The 19,481-nt window shown below is 35.6% G+C and overlaps 3 protein-coding genes and 1 pseudogene across 3 annotated transcripts; 3 read left to right on the forward strand and 1 right to left on the reverse strand.

The window, feature by feature from the left end:
• Positions 1-1,132: 1,132 nt before the first annotated feature.
• Positions 1,133-5,244, forward strand: LOC145568404 (5-formyltetrahydrofolate cyclo-ligase, mitochondrial-like). Its single transcript, XM_081627827.1, has 8 exons — positions 1,133-1,472; positions 2,893-3,033; positions 3,364-3,528; positions 4,100-4,141; positions 4,234-4,279; positions 4,645-4,715; positions 4,809-4,935; positions 5,059-5,244. Exons 1-8 carry the CDS (start codon positions 1,133-1,135, stop codon positions 5,075-5,077), a joined length of 951 nt encoding a protein of 316 aa, XP_081483953.1. The 3' UTR covers positions 5,078-5,244.
• A 244-nt stretch (positions 5,245-5,488) lies between these two features.
• Positions 5,489-6,380, forward strand: LOC145568405 (germin-like protein subfamily T member 2). The gene has a single exon (XM_081627828.1). It carries the CDS (start codon positions 5,740-5,742, stop codon positions 6,376-6,378), a length of 639 nt encoding a protein of 212 aa, XP_081483954.1. The 5' UTR covers positions 5,489-5,739; the 3' UTR covers positions 6,379-6,380.
• Positions 6,381-10,704: 4,324 nt separating this feature from the next.
• On the forward strand, positions 10,705-11,382 carry LOC145566166 (germin-like protein subfamily T member 2 pseudogene; annotated as a pseudogene).
• A 1,922-nt stretch (positions 11,383-13,304) lies between these two features.
• LOC145568406 (transcription factor bHLH79-like) lies at positions 13,305-18,322 on the reverse strand. Its single transcript, XM_081627829.1, has 6 exons — positions 17,652-18,322; positions 15,274-15,462; positions 15,002-15,067; positions 14,719-14,787; positions 14,401-14,472; positions 13,305-13,759 (listed from the first exon to the last, which is right to left on the reverse strand). Exons 1-6 carry the CDS (start codon positions 17,979-17,981, stop codon positions 13,586-13,588), a joined length of 900 nt encoding a protein of 299 aa, XP_081483955.1. The 5' UTR covers positions 17,982-18,322; the 3' UTR covers positions 13,305-13,585.
• Between the last annotated feature and the right edge of the window lie 1,159 nt (positions 18,323-19,481).

Raw genomic sequence — 19,481 nt, forward strand, 5'->3', positions numbered from 1 at the left:
GATTTAAGATGAATAATATAACAAAATATTATTAAAAATAAATAATAAAAAATTATTGATAAAAATATGAACAAACTTTTTTAGAGATCATTTTTGAAAGAAAGAGAATGAAATAAAATATTTTGAAAACTGAAATTTTGAAAATGAAATCTTATGGACAAAATAATTTAGAATGAGAAATACTAGAAAAATAATTTATTTAAAAAATAATAATTACCATTTAATACAGGTTAAAAGACATTCTAGTAAGTTTTTTTATAACTATTTCAAACAAATGCTCAGAAGTTGTCGCTTTCATTTTCATATTCTTTATATTTCAATTATCACAAATTTTTATATGTAGCAAGCCATACTGTGTGGCCGAGTTACTTATTTAGAGGTTACTTGATTGGCTAAGGGTTACTTATAGGGATTACTCTTACACAAAAAGCGCACTAACTTGTAGGGATTACTTATTCAGGGGTTACTCGATTCAGGGGTTGCTTGTAGGGTTACTTATTTAGGGGTTACTCTTACACAAAAAGCGCACTAATCAATCGAGTAAATTTAGAATAAGTAACCCTAACCGACATAGTAGCCCCTAAATAACCTCGGAATAAGTAACCCCGGCGAAAACATGTTTACCGAATGAGTAACCCCAGAATAAGTAACCTTTAATTTGACCGACTTAGTAACCCCTAAATAAGTAACCTCTTAATAAGTAATGCCTATAAGTAAGCCCTGAATAAGTAACCTCGGTCACACGGTGTGACAAACCACACATTTGAAGCAACGTTCAGTTGTATGTTTTTCCTTTTTATTAAAGGACATAAAGGTTATAGCTTTTAAAATCGTTGTGTTAATGTTTAGGGGGTGTCGTTTTGGATTGAATGTAGCCGTGTAGGAACCACTAACTATTGATAAATAAATCTAGCTAATCAATAATTACTTTTTTTTTTTTTTTTTTTTGTGAGGGAAATCAATAATTACTACTCATAAAACTAAACTAGGCCATTCCGTCAAAAAAAAAAAAAAAAAAAAACCTATACTAGGCCATAAGCCCATAACTAATCAACCATGAGATCCATGAGCTACCCTTTGTGAGATTTGGAAGACCATAAATTGGTAAAAAGGGCCTAAAACTAGAAAGAAAATGAACACAATTGGGAGACTTTCAAAGCAAAAAGCCAACGAAGTAAGAAAGCTTATGACCCTTTCCTTTTCCCTCCACCATCCGTGCACATTTGCATCGCCACCTTCTTCCACCACCCACTCTCGCTTACTCAGCCCGTGCCGCCACCTCGCACGGCCTCCATCTTCCTCTCCCTCCTCCATTAGAATGAGCTCCTCCATCGTTGACGGTGGAAAAATTGGCAGTTCCGGCAATGTTGCTGCTACTGAACTGGACCCCATTTTCAAGCAGAAACGCCTCATTCGATCCAAAGTTCGTAAATCCCTTAAGGAAATGGACCATTCTCAGCGCGCCATGGAAGGTATAATATAAAAATATCTAAACTTTCTTCAATTCTTGTTGATTTGATTGTATTTGTGAATTGGGGTTTTAGTAGAATTGCTTAATTGTTGGTGTATTGATTATATTGGGGAATTTCAGTGGAGTGTTAATTGGGAAGTGGAATTGGGTATTTTGGAAGTTTGATCATGTGGGTATTTAAATTGTGAATTTGATCAATTTCTTCTATGAATTAGTATATTTTACTACTGTATTTTATTTGGATGAACTCAATATTGGATCATTTACCAAGAGAAATTTAGTTTTTGTAAAAGATTAGACGAACAATTGGATAAACTTGCACTAGTTTCATTGATTTTGGAGGGAGTCGTAAAATACCCTATTGTGAGGTCTTAACTTGATCTTTAAATAGTGAAGGAATGGGGAGCATTGATGACTCCTACCGGTCGGGTTTACTAGTTCGAATAAAACTATTGATGTGACTATTAATTCCAGACGGAGTATAGAATAGCATTAATTTTTTTGTGTATTGGGCGTATGGCAAACTTTTTGGAAGCACTATTGTGTCCTAAAATGTACTTGTACTAAATTGTATATATGTTAGTGCAAACTGCATAAATTATTGTACACAGTTTCATTTAGGACCAGCACTAAAGTCTGGTTTGATCAATTTGAAAAATTTTAATTTTTGATGAGGGGTTGGTCATATTCTGGTTCCACTTTGGTAATAATGAAAGTGCGTGGATAGAGGTTATTGTAAGCACATCATGATCCTCATGCACACCAAACACAAATACACTCTTCTTCCTTCTCATTGACAAATGAAAGAATACAAAAAGAATTCACCTCTTAGATTTGCACTATAAGTTCAAGAAAGTTCTTTAATCTCTATGCAAAAATTGTCTCCTTAGGCATCATTTCAAAATAAACCAAATGGGCAAAATCTTTGATAAAGTAATTTTTAAAATGTTGCAGCACTATCTGGATTAATCTCATAAAACCAATGCGGGTTGGTTCTTTGTTACAAGAGTATTACACAGAACAGGTTCTTTGGTATGGGTCGGTCCTGTGGCATGGTGTGATGATTCAACCTATTAAGACCCTCTTGATCTTTGCACAGCATTCTTGAATTTAACTACAACCTGCAAAGCCTAGGAAATCCAATGCTCTGGTATAAAGTCATTGTAGTTTTACAGGAGAAGAATTGAATAACTTGAGGAGTGCTCCATTCTCATATGTGTCCTGCATAGTTGACATGGTTTGACATTTGGAGATATCTGCAGTAGTGGGCCTTCCCTGCTTGACAACAGACTTTTACCACCGTGTGCTTGCATCTTCCTGCTGCCATCCTTTTTCTGAATTTCATATGTATAAATTGTAATAACATTAATAGGTCACTGTTACCTTACTCACGTATTTTGTATTATTAACTTTCTACTCAGATGATGCAGTTCAGAGTTTGGTACTGGATGCTCCATGGTTTAAATCTAGCAGAAGGTTATGTGCATATATAAGCTGCCGTGCCTTACGAGAAGTTGATACGTCTAAAGTTTTGGCAAAGATCCTACAGACCACAGACAAAGGTTTGACTCTGTAATTTAACCCTTAACTCTTAACTTCAAGAACTCTAGTGTTTGGGCAGTATAATGATCTTCTGAAGGTCAATGATATGAAGTTAATCAAGAATGTTCACTCGTACTTGTTAAATTTATCTGTCATTAAGGTCTGGAAGTGACAGAAAGTCATAGAATTTGCCATTGGTATCTATTAAGACTATTAATTTGGAAGTTTACATGTACTCTGTATTATTGGTGGTAGTAAATAGAATTCCCGGATTGACCACTATCTTGAAAGCACTGGTCCAGTATTCTTCATCTTCTTTTGACAATTTTAAACTTAGTTTTGGCTTGCAGGCGAACAGAAACTCGAACAGAAAACGCTTTATGTGCCAAGGGTGGAGGACAAGAACAGCTATATGCGGATGCTCAACATCTCTAGCATGGATGATCTAATTGCAAACTCAATGGACATTCTGGAACCTGCTCCTGTAGATAGTGGAGGAAATCAACGTGAAAATGGTAGCTTATATATCTAGCTCGTTATTGACTTGATTCTGTTGTGTTATGTGTTGTTTAGGTGACTTATCTGTGGCTATAACTGAATGAACTCATTGTATTTATGTCATGAAGTTAACTGAAATTTGGCTTGCCTAAATACAGTAGATTTTAACTGCCGGCTTTTCTACAGCTCTGTATTGGGTATGTATAATAATAATTCATTTGCTTCAGTACCCAATCCAGGTAAATTGCTACATTTTCTTCAGCTGTATAAATTCATGCTTTGGTTTTCTCATGTCTCAAATCCAGTCTCTACTAAATTATCTGTTTATAAACATGAAAAAAAGAAGTCAAATTTCCGTTTCATTCTTGTTTGGTTGTCATGAGTAGGGATATATTCATGGTGCTCAAGTGATAAAGTTGATGTTAGGGGGACAAGTGTCCAAATTTAATTTGTGTAGCATATCTGGTAAAAAAATCCTTCATTTTGTTTGTAGTTAGTAGGCCATTAGCATCCTTTGGTTTTTGCTTTTCTTGATTATGGATCTAACATTGATAAAAGCAAGTTATGATATATGATCTCTTGTTGCAGTTATGCATGCAAACGAAGGAATTGATCTCTTGCTCTTACCTGGTAATATAGCTTATTAGTTGCTCTGATCATGTCCACATTGCTGATATTGAAAGTGTAACCTTTTAGTTGATTTATGTTATTCCCTTCTCCAGGACTTGCATTTGACAAATCTGGAAGGCGCTTAGGCCGTGGTGGAGGGTATGTGAAAAAAATTTCAAGTGCCTAAAGTGATATTTCTTGATTGGTTTTGCTAATTTTTTGTGTGTTACAAACTATTACTCTGGTGCCGTGAGGTGTGAACTCCACCACGTCTCTCTGAGTATGCTTCTCTGACATTCCAGTATTCCACCCTCCCTTTCTTATCATAAAGGGAAGATAAAAATGAAAATAGTGCCTATGTGTAGCATGTATCAGGTCACTAGCATTTAGTTTACCTTAAAAAAAAAAAAAAGCTCCATTGGCATAGACTACTAGGGTGAAATAGGAGGGCTACAAAGTGTAAGCTTAAATTTGGATGGTTGTTTTAGTAATCTTCTAATCTTTTGTGTTCCAACCTTTTGAAGTTACTACGACACCTTTCTGAAGAACTACCAACAGCTTGCCAACGAGAAGAACTGGAAACAACCACTGCTTGGTATGTTTTTTACCCCTCCCTGTATTAGCTATCATTCTTGTTAGGAATTTGTCTAAAGATCAGATATATTGATTCATTGATTTTGTTCTGTAGTTGCTTTGTCGTATTCTGTTCAAATCTTGGATGATGGAGTCATTCCGATCACGCCCAATGATGTTTTTGTGGATGCCTTAGTATCTCCAGCTGGTATTATTCCCATAAGCTCAGCTGCAATTCAAAGGTATCAAATTGTATTTTTATCACCATCAGTTGCTTTTCTTATAATTACTCTGTTTATTTTAAATGCAACACTTTGACCTGGACGGAGTAATAGCCATATAAATTAAATTGTATAATGTTTCAGGATAAAGCATGACATATGACTTCTGAGGCGCCAGTGTCTCAATCTATTCGTCAGTTAGTAGTCTCAGACTCTGATGTATTCAAAGTTGCTTATGCTTAATCTCTGAAAATGAAATGTATTCTATCAAACTTTCTTGATTGGGTTAAGTTGTTTAATACCCCGGCTGCGTAGCCTTTTTACTTGGTATAGTGACCCTCTTCATTGCTCTTTTTTAATTGAGCTGAGAAACAATGTGGTTTCGTCTGAGAATGCTACAAGGGGAGAACTTATACATGACCACCTGCTAAAAGCCAAAGGTTTTGGGTCACAGTGGAAATTGTTATTCATATATCGAATAATATACAAATTGATAGTAACTTGTGTATTTTTGTGACTAATTGAGTTTAGTGTGTGAAAGCTGGTTTATCTTAAACAAAACATGAGCTTCTTCCATGTTCAACAAGTTGAATGAGTCTTTTACCTCCCAAGTCTCCAACCACTACAACTTACCATATCAAAATCAAGGGATTACCTATGTTCTTCCCTCAGCAATGCTAAAGTTTCGTTGTAAACATCATTTGCAGCAGTCTTAATGAATATAATATATTTTTGCATGTCCTTGACAAAGTCGCAAAGATAGCCTATATAAACACCTTAATCTAATTCTTCAGACATAAAAAACACTCTTCCAAATACATACTCATGGCTGCCCTACTTTACATTGTAGTTTTCTTGCTAGCTCCTTTCCTCTCCAACGCAGCTGATCCTGATCCCTTGCTGGACTTCTGCATAGCAGACCTCAACTCCTCCCCCACGTTTGCCAACTTGCCTTGCAAGCCTACCTCAAATGTCACCTCCGAAGACTTCTTCTTCGATGGGTTGATGAAGGAAGGCAACACTTCAAACATGTTTGGATCGAAGGTCACACCTGGGAACGTTCTCACATTTCCCGCCCTAAACATGCTTGGACTTTCAATGAACAGGCTTGATATCGCGCCTAATGGACTGAACCCACCTCACACCCACCCACGATCAACCGAAAGTGGGGTGGTGATCAGTGGTAAAGTCCTAGTCGGGTTTGTGACTTCCGGGAACGTATTCTACTCCAAGGTGTTGGTTCCAGGGCAGATGTTTGTGATCCCCAGGGGATTAGTTCATTTTGAGAAGAATGTGGGGAATAAGAAGGCAGTAATTATAACAGCTTTCAATAGCCAGAATCCAGGGGTAGTGGTTGTACCCACAACTCTATTTGGTGCACAACCTTCAATTCCAGATGATGTTTTGGCCCAAACTTTCCAAATTGATTCAAGCGTTGTCCACGAAATAGAATCCAAATTCTGAAATTTGGATGGTATATACTAGTACCATGAAGATCATGTCAAAAAAAAAAAAAAAAAAAAAAAAAAAAAAAAAAAAAAAACAACTTACTGTGAAGATTTCCTTTATTCTTTTTACGATGTTTCACGTAAATAACTGAATAAGGATTGATGTTTTTAGGCATGTTATATTCATTATTAATAAATTAAAATAAATGAAGTAGTTTTTAAGCTGCTCGCCTATTCTTGGCAAAATATATCAATAAAATATTCGAGTTGTATGCGAACTTTTTATTTTGTTTCCTAAATGAATGAAGAAAGTCATGGTAGATTATCTAACACTAGTTGAACGTGGAATATCTAATCACGGCAAAGAAACTATGAAGGAAATCAACCTTTATATGACAAAAGTCAAAGTCACCTCTAGTTATATAACATGAGATCGGCTTATGTAACTTCCACCTTCATTTTCACTTCTACCATTTCTATTTTTCATCGATGCACAGGTACACTCTAGTTATAATGAATATAAACGCTATTAGGATTTCAATTTACCCAATTGCACACAAAATTAATATGTAGCTTAGAGTTTTTTATTTTTACTTTATTTTATTTTATTATTATGTGAAGCTGTTACATCCTACATGGGCAAGTTTAATTTTAAGGAAATTCTCAATGGTGCTTTCAAGTATTTTATTTTTCTCAATAGTGAACAACAAGAATTCCAATGATCTTTGGTAATCACGAATTATTAGAATTGATTAATCATAACATTAATGATTGATTTTGGTTAAAACTTTAATGAGGGTTTGATTTTTTTTTTTATTTATGTTTTTAATTAAATTATTTTCAAAATAATTAAAAAAAAACCACCCCTTCCCCTACAGCCCAGTCAACCCCGCCGTTCACCAACCCCGGGAGCTGACGCGCCTAGACCCCTCCCTCCCTTTGTCGCATCTCCCTTCTGACAAACTCCCAACTTCTTCCCGAAAATCCCGCTCCTTCCTCCACAAAACCCCCTAAAAACCATCAACCCACGATTGAAAAACCCTAATCTGCCCTCCCCTACCGTCACTAGGGTTTTGGTTGGGGTTTTTCGAGGGTTAGGGATGGTTTTTAAAGGGATTAGGGTTTCGTGGGGGTAAGGAAGGGGGATTAGGGCCGAGCGAGGGTGGTGGGTTTTTAAAAAAAAAAAATAATTTAATTGTTAAAACAATAAAGGAAAATGTGATTTTCAAATATATGTTAGACAATTTGCATTTAGTTAACTATGGTTAGACTTATAATTGTAGATTAATCTCATTAATGTCACCACTAAATAAGTAACACAAATATTAGATTACAAAGATATTTGATTTTTTTGCTTTTATCATTGAGAAAAAAAAAAAAAAAAAAAAAAAAAAAAAAAAAAAAAAAACTTAAAGCACCATTGAGAATTTACTTTAATTTAGTTAAATCTAATATATATATATATATATATATATATATATATATATATATATATATATATATATATATATATATATATATATATATATATATATATATATATATATATATATATATATATATATATATATAAAGGGGAGTTTTTCCTCGAGTTTTTAGAGAGCCACGTAGGATTTAATTTTCTTAGTGCGCCATGTAGGATTATAAATTTAAGTTGTAGCCAATTAAATAAAAGATTATTAATTTCTTTTACAATTAAATAATTCAAATGACACGTAAGCAAAATTGACGAATGAGATTTTAAAGTTTAAATTAATTAAATACAAAATATTATCTTTGAGATTAAGAATTTTATCTAATATTTTAAAACTAATATCATAACAATTTTAATCGCATAAATATGAAAAATATTTTTAAAAAAATACTAACAAACCGTGCATCGCACGGGTTTCATCTAGTTTCCCTTAATTTTATCATTTTTTGACGGAGGGCTTTAATTTACTTTTATCCAAGTTTTTTTTTTTTTTTTGTAAACAAATTTCCTAATCTTTTGGGTGCTATGGCTAATTTGTTTTCCTAAATATTCTAGGTTTAAGATATATTTTTTTTTTTTCCCGAGGGGTTCTAGGTTTAAGAAATTAAGATTATTAGTGTTCTTTCAATTTTTTGTTTTTTCCATTACATCACATATTATTTTGATACCAGAACAAATCATATTATTCCACAGATTATCATATCATAAAGCCGAACAATTGGTACGAACTATAGAGTGATTTTGTGACAATGACACACTCTATAACATGGAAGAATGATTCCGTATTTCCGGAAAGCAATCATTTACTGCCGGAGTTATGGATCGACATCTTCGCTCGATTGCCGGTAAAAAACCCTTTTAAAAATCAGGTGCGTGTGTAAATCCTGGTGCTCTGTAATCGATTCTTCAAAGTTTGTATACTTGCATCTTAATCGTTACAACAACAATCGCGACAAAACCCACGTGTTAGTCAAGGGAGGGTTTGCCAAGAGATGCATGTTTTATCTTCACAATATTCACGATTTTAAAAAAATTGGTTTTGTTCATGGTACTCGTGATTCGTACACCCTTGTCGGAAGTTGTAATGGGCTATTGCTAATGCGTGATACATCAAGCGAAGAAGTCGAAAATAAGAAGGTCATTGTTACTTCCTCGACCTCCTTATTCGCATCGACAGTGGGTTATTATGGGGTTTGTACCTCGTAGTAACGATTTTAAGGTTGTCGCCTTTGGTGGTTTTTTTTTCTACTGATGTAATGTCCTTTGCAGTTTATTCACTCATTGATCATCGTTGGAGGATCGAGACCATGACTAAGGTTAATCGCAATGTTAGTGTGATGAGATTGCAATGTGGAGGTGGGTATGTTTATTTGGATGGGGTTGCGTATTGGATAGGAGGTTTTCCATACAAACCTAAATACGAGAGTCATGTTGTCTGCTTTGATTTTGATCTCGAGGAGTTCAGCTTTGTTAAATTGCCTGATGCAAGGGAAGAAGTGACTGGTAGGATCGCGTTTCTCCTTGATGAGTCGTTAGCTGTTTTGAGTGTCTCTTCTAAAAACAGTTGTGTGTGGGTTATGGAAAAGGATGGTAAAGGAAAGGAGACGTGGAGGGCATGGTTTTCAGGGGACTCGAATTCAGAGGCTTCTGATTTCATCAAAGATTGCATTAACAAGAATGTAGTGATTCTTCATGTTAAGAAACACTGATTTGATTTTTGTAGTACTCTCTGGAAACGCATATTACTATAACATCAGGACTCAGCAATTAAGACAGTGTGTAAAAACTATTCGCCGTTTAGATTCTGTTTGTACTTATGTTGAGAGCTTGGTGTTGCACTAGGATTCAAATGATTGGTTTAAGAACAAATAGTAAAAGCATTGTATTTGCAGTCTATAATAATAATACACTTTTTTCCCCTGTTCTTACAACCTTCTTACATATCCATCTATATTCAGATGTTCTTGTGGATTTTGTATTGCTGTGTCTCATTACAAATAATCTGCTTCAGCGATTGTTATATGCCTTGCGCGATAATGATGGTATATGGGTACTTTGTTTCGTCTTCTGACCATCTGGTAGTGACAGTAAGACTAAAAATTTACCAATTGACAGCAATTTTTATCATTATTAATTTGAAACTTAACATGGGAATTAATTGTTTAGTGATGAATCTGTTCCTCTGGGATTTGCTGAAGTAAAGTAGATTATTGACAGACTGTTGAGGCTTATTTCATATGTAATTCCATTTTCTGAATACTGTTTTTCGGTTTCTTACAATTGCTGATTTCAAGTCTTAACTTGCTACATACTTTGCTGTGATGCTTGCTAGGCATCATTGTTGTCATGTACTGAATCATCTCATCATTATTTATCTCATGAAGTTGTTTGAAATTTGGCTTCACTAGATAAACTCAGTTTAGTTTACTGTCTTATATCTGCTCCATTGTTATTAATTTGTCAGTCCAAGTATATTGTTGCATTCTAACTATTCTGAAATCCGAATGCATGAACTATTCAGGAACTCATCTCTTGTAATCAAGAGAACATTAAGTTGAGTGTCCAAGATGATTGCAGGAAGAATTTGGTGTGCGAAAATCAGATTAATTAATCTTAGGTAAAACATGAGCTTATTCCATGTTAAACTAGTTGAATTAGTCTTTAATTACATCATAAATGACCAGGTCTCTAACAACTACAGCTTGTTATTTACTCGATTCTTCCCTCAGCAATGATATATTTTCTTTGTATAAACATCATTCCCAGGTTTTTAATTGATTAATATATTTTGTATGCCTTGACAAAGTCATGTTTTATTAGGCTATATAAACACCTTAATCTTAGTCTTCAGATATCAGATATTATACCAATCACCTTCCTAAAAACATACTCATGGCTGCCATACTATGCATTGTAGTTCTCTTGCTAACTCCTTTTCTCTCCCACGCCGCTGATCCTGATCCCTTATTGGACTTCTGTGTAGCAGACATCAACGCCTCTCCCTCATTTGCCAACTTCCCATGCAAGCCTACCACAAATGTCACCTCTGAAGATTTCTTCTTTGATGGGCTTATGAAGGAGGGCAACACATCGAACCTCTTTGGAGTCGGTATCTCACAAGGTAATGTTCTCACATTTCCTGCCCTAAACATGCTTGGACTTTCAATGAACCGGGTTGATCTAGCTCCTAATGGACTGAACCCGCCTCACTCCCACCCACGAGCAACTGAAAGTGGGGTGGTGATCAATGGAAAAATCCTAGTCGGGTTTGTGACTACAGGGAATGTGTTCTACTCAAAGGTGTTGAATCCGGGGCAGATGTTTGTGATCCCAAGGGGATTAGTCCATTTTCAGAAGAATGTGGGGAATAAGAAGGCAGTAATTATAACAGCTTTCAATAGCCAAAATCCAGGGGCAGTGATTTTACCCACAACTCTATTTGGTGCACAACCTTCAATTCCTGATGATGTTTTGGCCCAAACTTTCCAAATTGATTCGAGCGTTGTCCATGGAATAGAATCCAAATTTGGATCACCCATTTACTAAGAAGATCATGTCAAATTGATTTTACTCTGAAGATTTTCTTTTATTCTTTTTACAGTATTTTGTGAACAAGGATTGAAGCTATATATGTATTTTTACTTTTGTTACATACAATAAATGATGTAGTTTTTTTATCTGTTAACCTTGCTCATTGGCAAAAGACATCAAAATAAAAACATTTTACTTCTGTGCAAAGTTTTTGTGTTTTTCATGAACAAAGTCTTGGTAAATTGGTTAAAAGAGCATGCAATAAGACTGAAAATTACTATGAATAATACTTTCTGCCAAATTTACAGAGGACAGTATTTTTGTATAATCCATGAAACTATATACAAAATTAAACACGATTACTCGAGCAGTAAATAAGATAGCAGTCGGATTCTTGACTCACAATGGATCATCATGTTGTTCGTTCATAACTTTCAACTGATTGCATATGTATGTAATCACTGATGCAATCTTCTTATTTCTGCTGCCAATTCTCTTGCAGCTTGTTCCAAGATCATGGCTCTTGGATCAACTGAGGGTACACTAAGCTGATTAACTTGGATAGATCCATATTATATGCTATTTTAGTAGCTATATATATAAACCTTTTAAGTAACCCTCAGTAGGATTTTATGCTACATTGACTTCAGTTCATAGGAACTTTACCCTTGGACTTGCGATACACATTAAGCTTGAGCATTCCGATTAGACCCAAACATATGAAATCTTATAAACTAGCCAATACAGGATAGTAGCCAAAAATTCTGTGCTACATGTACGATAATCACATAGTATTAGTTTTCTAGGTGTGGTGCATATGAATTATGAACCAATTCCTCAAGTATGATAAAAGAACAAGTGTTTTGTTGTGATGTTTCTTCATATAGCTGACGTACTTTGACACTCTAGTTGTTATTAGCTATGATACATATTCTTGACAATCGGCCCTTAGATCATTATTCTTTGAGTAGTATGTATGTTGATGCTAGCCGAGGTCTTATGTATCAAAGTTTAATGGCATCTAAATACTTTGTTTTTGTCTTCTGACATTCATCTGGTTGTGACAGTACACAGTAGTATTAGATATTCATCATTTAGTATAAGAAAACTAGTACTAATGCAAGAACTAATTGCTTAATGGCGATTCTGTTAGTTCCTCTGAGATTTGCTGAACCTAGTAGTAGATAATGATGATTGAGACTTTCATATGTAATATTTTTTGTCTGAATCATCCTGGGAAGTTACTCTTAATTGGGTTGTTTACAATTGTGATTTTATTTTTACTTTTTAGCTTGCAGATAAAACAGAATTTCGAAACTTAGCTTGGTGGCCTATAACAGTCATTTGTAGTTGCTTAACATCTCTAGCTTGATGCGCGATAGCCAAATTATTTTTTAAAGCAAAATATGATCTTCTCCCAAGTTCTACAAGTTTGAATTAGTCTTTATATACATCATAAATGACTAAGTCTGCAACTACAGCTACAAATTTAGTCTCTTTTCTTCCCTCAGCAATGTTATATTTTCTACGTATAAACATCTATCATTCTCAGCTCTCTAACTGGATAATTATATACTTTACATGCCTTTGACAAAGTTACGTTTCATTGGATCTTAAATTTTTCATTACTATAGTTTGTATATGATGATTGAAGTATTATGCATTTTGAATTAATGATTTGTAAAGTAAACGAATAAATATAATGTTCGAGTTGCTTTGTTGGCAAGACACAACAAATAAACATTTGTGTCGTATGCAAAATATGTATGGAGAATGTCGGCCATATCTTACTAATTTTACTCTGAATCCGTCTCATACACGACTTTACCACCTTAAGATCTTTCATACTGCGTTCAAGAGTTAAGAAAACCCCAACTCCGCACACAAATTAGAAGACCATATCTCACAATAAAGTCATTATAATACGTAGTAGCAGATTTTTCTTAGAAGCATAATTATCTCGGTTATACAGATTCAACACTTTCAGCAACCTAGGACTCTTCAGTCTTTGGGTACTAGTTAGAGGGTCATACAACAGGGCTGACGGTTACAATGAATACTTTCTACAGAAGGTAGTATTCTTGTATTACAAATCAAGGATAACTAAATATAGAAATAAACATCCCCACCCAAACAGTAGAATGATGTAGGTAGAGTAGTTCCCTGATTATGTGAAATAATTGATTTAGTGAATTTCAAAGCGATCTTTTACAAAGAATCATGTTCGTTCGAAACTTCCACCTAATTGCATATGTAACCACTCTGATTGCGGTCCTCCTCCTCCTCCTCCTCCTCCTCCTCCTCCTCCTCCTCCTGTTGCGGCTGCTAATTCTCTTGCAGCATGTGCCAACATCATACTTGGATCAAATGAGGACATCCCTAGCTGATTAACCTGGATAGATGAATTATATTCATTATATTAGCAGCCAAATATACTTCAAGAAATTTTCAAAACAAAGTTTGTTATGTAGCCTTCTATCCTCTGGAAAATTACCAATATTACTAAGACGTTAAGCTTGAGCATTTTAAATTGACCCAGAGATGTCTCAAAAACTAGCCAAATTCACTCTTTTCGTACTCAGGTATGTCTCCTGATGTGAAGTGGAAGGCAGAACAATCAACTGAACAAGTGCTTTATGAGCACGACTGTCAATCACAGATTAACAAGTTTTAAGACATGCAGCATATATATCATGAGCTTCATAATTCCTTCAGTATCAGAAGAGGAAAAGGATAAAAGACATGCAGCATATATATCATGAGTTTACTTAAATCTCCATATAGCACACTTCAAATCACCAGCCAGGACTTCAGGTCATTAGCTCATATTCTCTTACAGAATACGCTTTAACAAAAAAAGCACACTGTTTCAGTTGCTTTAGGGATTGAGTTGGTCAAGGACATTACTCAATAAGAATATAGTAGATCCAAGAAGTAACAGATCGCAAGAGATCAGGTTGATTTACCAGTCTTACTACATTAAAATGCAAAGCAATGATATTGGGTCAAGGACTGACAGATTTTCAAACTTACATCTTTTGAATGGAATCCTCCGATAGAAGGGACCATCCCAGAATTGACTGCTTCAAGCTTCATGGACAAGAACTGCAACATAAAGAAGATAAAGTGAGCAACAAGCCAATAAGATTGTAAGCTTTGCTAACAATAAATGTAGGCAACATAGCAATAAACATCTGACAAAATTTAGGATTGGAATTTGATGGGAGCCATGAGAAGCCTAATTTTCAGAAAATCAAAATATATGACACAAAATTAAAGACAGGATCGATGACAGAAGATCCCAATGAATGGAGTATCTTCAGACTTCACAAATATCCAGATGCGACTCACCTCAACCTGTCGTTGTAAAGATTGTATATAGTTGATGATCTCATCAAGGACAAGTGCTTTTCCAATAACCTGCTCAAGAAAGTAAAACTCAATTGCGAGAAAATGATAAGTGTGAAAGCATTTCTAAAATTCAGGAAAAGATAGCTGACCACCCAGAAATTTAAATTCCCAAAAAAAAAAAAAAAAAAAAAAAAGAACATATTGTATTTTTTTAGCTCAAAGGTTCTACACATGATTATCTAAATGACTTATTCATACCCATTTATTGATCCATAATACCAACCTTGTTGCATCCAGGAACCAAATCTTGTAAAATTTTCATTCTCTCACTTATCTTTTCTCTCCTGGCCTGTCAGAAGCAAAAACAATGAGTAAAAACTGCTGCAGAAGCCACAGGATAGAGTATTTTTCCACAAATCTAGGGACTAGGATTCAATTGCAACATAAGAACATAAGAGCATATCTTGTTTGATGGTTGATAATTTTGTAATCCTCAACAAGAAGAACCTAAAACAATGGGGAAAAATATGTCACCAAAATCAAGAAGAAAATTACTCTTTCTGCAAGACTGTGGCTGTCTGTAGCTTGACCCCTTCTTGCTCTGACATGGATGTAGTCTTTCGGTGGTTCAGCTGATTTATCAGCAGGCTTGTTACCACCAGCTGAATTTGATTCAACTCCAGCCTTTGAACTGTCATTTTCATCCTGTGAGGATGTTTTAGTGCGTTTACCATTTGATTCTTTCTGTACAGCAAGAAAGAAAGGTGACAAATCAAAATTCGAGAATATAAAAGCTAAAGCCACAAGAACACGATAGTATAGCATAAACCACAATTCTTATCAAACGTGGATTTACCATAATTCCCAGTATACAGATCTCAAGAGACAATTGCAAACAAAGTCTGTGACAGGAATAAGTTATCAGTTTCTGTTTCCTTTGAGGAGCAGTTTAGTTGCACATCTGTGAATTGTTTGAGATAGATGCATAGCTACAGCCTTAATTATCCATGGTGCAAGTCATTTAAAAGAAAATCCAAGATACTGATGATTTTTAACATGGTCCTAAGAACAAAATGTGGATTAAGCAGCCTTTTTCAGAGCTAAGTTTTAGTTCATCCACCCCCAACAAGCAGAAATACGACTAGTGGAAAGCTGCATTTGGCTAAGGTAGATTGGTAATTTTACCTTTTGATTTTCATTTCGGACATCAAAAACCTGTACCTATGTCTTTGGCATATCAAGAACTAGCATTGACCGTGTCCCTAGTATAAAGAAAAAAAAAAAGGCAAGGAAGTTTCAATTCATTATCTGTTTGCGTCTTCCCACCATCTTTCTTGCCCCTCCCCCTCCACACTAACATAGAGAGTGAATTATATCTTGTTACAAAGGCCTGTCGTTTCACCTCAAGTACCCCTAATTGATACTCCCTCCATCCCCAGATAAAAGTCTTATTTGCCTTTTGCACACTTCGGCCAAGTCATTAATAGTTGAGTATGACTAGCATAGAGGGATATAAAATCATCTACGCCTGTCAACAAAGGGGTGGGGGGAGGGTTGATCACCAAAAATGGAATTCTTAGAAAAATGCTCCCACCATACCAAAATAAATTCCATGTCACGAAGTTGAGATGTCCCAAAAAGAATCACCTTTCTTTAATAATTTTCTCATATGCACCACCTTCTATAATTTTGACAGTTTAGACTTGGGAAGTTAGGAGTTATAAAAGCTTTAATATAGCAATTATGGAAAGCAAGAAAAGGTTTTTGGACTTTCAAGCCCTGCTCTTATCATTCATGCCAAAAGCATATAGGATGTCTGATTCATCACAAAGGGAAAACATCATAAGAGGATTACACATCCGTCATCAAATTCAAATGATAAACTAGGGGAATGCTTGGTTAAGGATAAATGGGCACTCCTACTGTAAAAATATTTACACTCGTTTTATGCATCACAGTATTATAATAAATTTAACATTTCATAACTTTACTATATGCTGCGGTGGCAGAAACCAATGATCAATAAGGGGATGACTTATCGATTGTTATCAATCTTATCATAGCTTTACCCTTCTTCATCCTCTAGTTCCTGACACTTTCTCTTCTCACTCTATTTATCCTCTGATAGTTGGTTAATTTTGGTCAGAAATAGCCCAATTTTGAAGAAATTCAATCTTTTCTATTTCTGGCCCCTTCTTCTATTTCATCAAATTAATCAAAAAATTGCATGTATCCTCTGTAAGTTTCTGACTTTCTGTAGCTGTCTTTCTCGTATGTGGGTGCTCATATAAATCTTCTTTGGACCTTTTATTGTAGTTGCATAAGTTCTCTAGATTGTCAAGATACTATCATGGATGTAAGTTGTATAGGAATCCCATAAAATTGAAGAGATAATGCTTTCAAGGAACAAGAAAACAACAGAACAAGATGTGTGGATCATCGATCAATTAAATTCAATGAGTTCGAGTCTTGTTGGTCATAGTATCATATGGCATCTTATTAATAAAATTATCCCTTACAATCGAACCAAATGGGATAATGATCAATGCAAGTTTAAACCACAAAGCTAATGATGGCCTACTGCCCTATTAGATGGAATGAAAAAACTGCATTTGCTCTTCTTTTAACCTCAATTTCAAGAGGGATTTAGCTAGAATTATTTTTTGGTAAGTTGACTAAATCACTGACACCAAGGTTTGTTAGTTAAAAGTCTATCACTGATCAACTCAAGTCAAAATAAGATAACAAACACTAAATAGAAATGCTGAATTATGAACATAAGGATGCCAAAACTCTAAGAACACACATTATTTATGAACATAAAGATTACCACATAAACATCCATAAAATTATAACCCAAACTTTCAAGCTTCAAAATCATAACATAGTTAGAAAAAACAGCAAATAACTAGTAAATAAAAAGGGAAAATTACCAATTCATTGCCACTACTAGTAGTGGAAACAATCTTAGAAGACTCATCCTCTGAAACATTCTCTCTCCTCTTTCTTCCGCCGCGACTACCACTTTGGTCAGTGACAGTTGATTCGTCAATTGATGCATCTCTATTCATCACTCCAACAACACTATTATTCAATAACCCATCAATCAAACTACTCACAAAACCACCACTACCACTACTCATTCTCAACCCCAACATTCCGCCGCCGTCAGAATCGCCGCCGCCGCCGTTAAACGGCCAAATCTCCGCCATTGAAGGGTTTGCTGTTGAGAATGAACCTTCACTAATCAATGGCGGATCCATTAGATTAGTTTACCTTTAATCACATTCAAAATTTGCAGTTTAAGGTTGACCTAAAACGCCAAATCCCCAGAAAAAATTGGAGGAATTTCGAGAAATTGAGATGTGGGTATTGCAATTGGATAGTTAAATTCAAATGGGTGATGCTTAAATTGGTGAAATTTGTCCAGATTGTTGATGAATGTTGTGATTTAATTGAGGGAAAAATGAATTTAAGAGTGAGCTTAATTATATAAAGTCTAGAAAGAGAGGAAAGAGATCTGTTTGAGTTGGGGTAACTGGTAAGTGTACACTGCGCCCACGGCGCACGTTAAGCTAAGTGAGGTCAGAGAGAGAGAGAGAGAGAGAGAGAGAGAGAGAGAGATGGATCAGAGTTTAGATCGGGCATAAAAAGTCCCACGCGCAAGGGAAGAAGGTTGTGCTCTAATTTTACACTCGCACTAAAATTTACAAGTACAAAAATGTTAGGCACGTGTACCACACATGTTGACTCGTAAAATCGTGAGAATGGGTGAATTATGCATAGTTGGAGTGTGATATGTGTGATTAATGAGCCGATTATGCACATAGCTTTTGTACATTTTGAATTTTTGACGTATGTGATGCATGTAAGAATTCACAAATAATGTGAATGTGTAACTAGGGGTGTACATAAACAGGACCGGACCTGAAAACCGACCTGACCCGGACCTGTTGGGACCGGACCTGACCCGGACCTGTAGATTCAGGTCCGGTCCCGGTCCTTGAAATTCAAGCTTTCCGGTCCCGGTCCGGATCAGGTCCAAACCCGGGGTTTTCAGGTCTGGACCTGAAAACCGGTATAGATGTTTTTTTTTTTTTTTTTTTTTTTTTTTTATAAAAAATATGAAGTAAATATTATCCTATTATTTCAACCCTAATTCTCAATCTCTATAGTTTATCTCTGCCTCTCTCTCTCCCATGGTCTCATTTCCTTCAATCTGACCACCTCTCTCCTCACCAAGTCACTGGTCACCAAGTGACCACCATGAAGACTCCGACGAACTGCAGGTCCGTAGCAAGCCAACAACCTCGCGCGACACAAGAGACCATGACCACCGGATCGCGCGACTCCGATCCAGCAGCCGCAGCCACCAGAACGCGCGACTCTATCGGCCGCAGCCACCAAATCGCGCGAATCCCAGCGACCGCAGCCACCAGAACGCGCGACACCAGAGGCTACAACCACCAGATCGAGCGACTACTCCAGCAATTGATAATTATTGGTAGATCTGCCCGACCTTCCTATGCGACCACCTAGTTTGAAGGTGGTAGATCTGGTGGTTGCGGTTGCGATTGTTTAGTATTTTTGGTGCTTGGGAATTGGGACTTTAGTCAATTTATACAAATTATGTAGTATTTCTGTATTTGTGAATTGTGATTGATAATTTCAGATTTTATGTTATTATTCAGGTTTTTTTTCTTTAAAAAAAAAAAAAAATCAGAAAACAGGTCTATTCAGGTCCAAACCCGGACCGGACCTGA

This window comes from Chenopodium album, chromosome 11 (assembly GCF_948465745.1).
Source record: "Chenopodium album chromosome 11, dcCheAlbu1.1, whole genome shotgun sequence".
NCBI classification, from domain to species: domain Eukaryota; kingdom Viridiplantae; phylum Streptophyta; class Magnoliopsida; order Caryophyllales; family Amaranthaceae; genus Chenopodium; species Chenopodium album.

Excerpts from the sequence above, each read along its gene's own strand:
- LOC145568406 (XM_081627829.1), bottom strand. The coding sequence starts at position 17,981 with ATGGATCCGCCATTGATTAGTGAAGGTTCATTCTCAACAGCAAACCCT. Across the intron at positions 15,068-15,273 it reads GCCACAGTCTTGCAGAAAGA|GCCAGGAGAGAAAAGATAAG; the intron begins GTAATTTTCTTC and ends TGCTTCTGACAG. Across the intron at positions 14,473-14,718 it reads CTTTACAACGACAGGTTGAG|TTCTTGTCCATGAAGCTTGA; the intron begins GTGAGTCGCATC and ends TTTATGTTGCAG.
- LOC145568404 (XM_081627827.1), top strand. The coding sequence starts at position 1,133 with ATGAACACAATTGGGAGACTTTCAAAGCAAAAAGCCAACGAAGTAAGA. Across the intron at positions 1,473-2,892 it reads TTCTCAGCGCGCCATGGAAG|ATGATGCAGTTCAGAGTTTG; the intron begins GTATAATATAAA and ends CTTTCTACTCAG. Across the intron at positions 3,034-3,363 it reads CCTACAGACCACAGACAAAG|GCGAACAGAAACTCGAACAG; the intron begins GTTTGACTCTGT and ends TTTGGCTTGCAG.
- LOC145568405 (XM_081627828.1), top strand. The coding sequence starts at position 5,740 with ATGGCTGCCCTACTTTACATTGTAGTTTTCTTGCTAGCTCCTTTCCTC.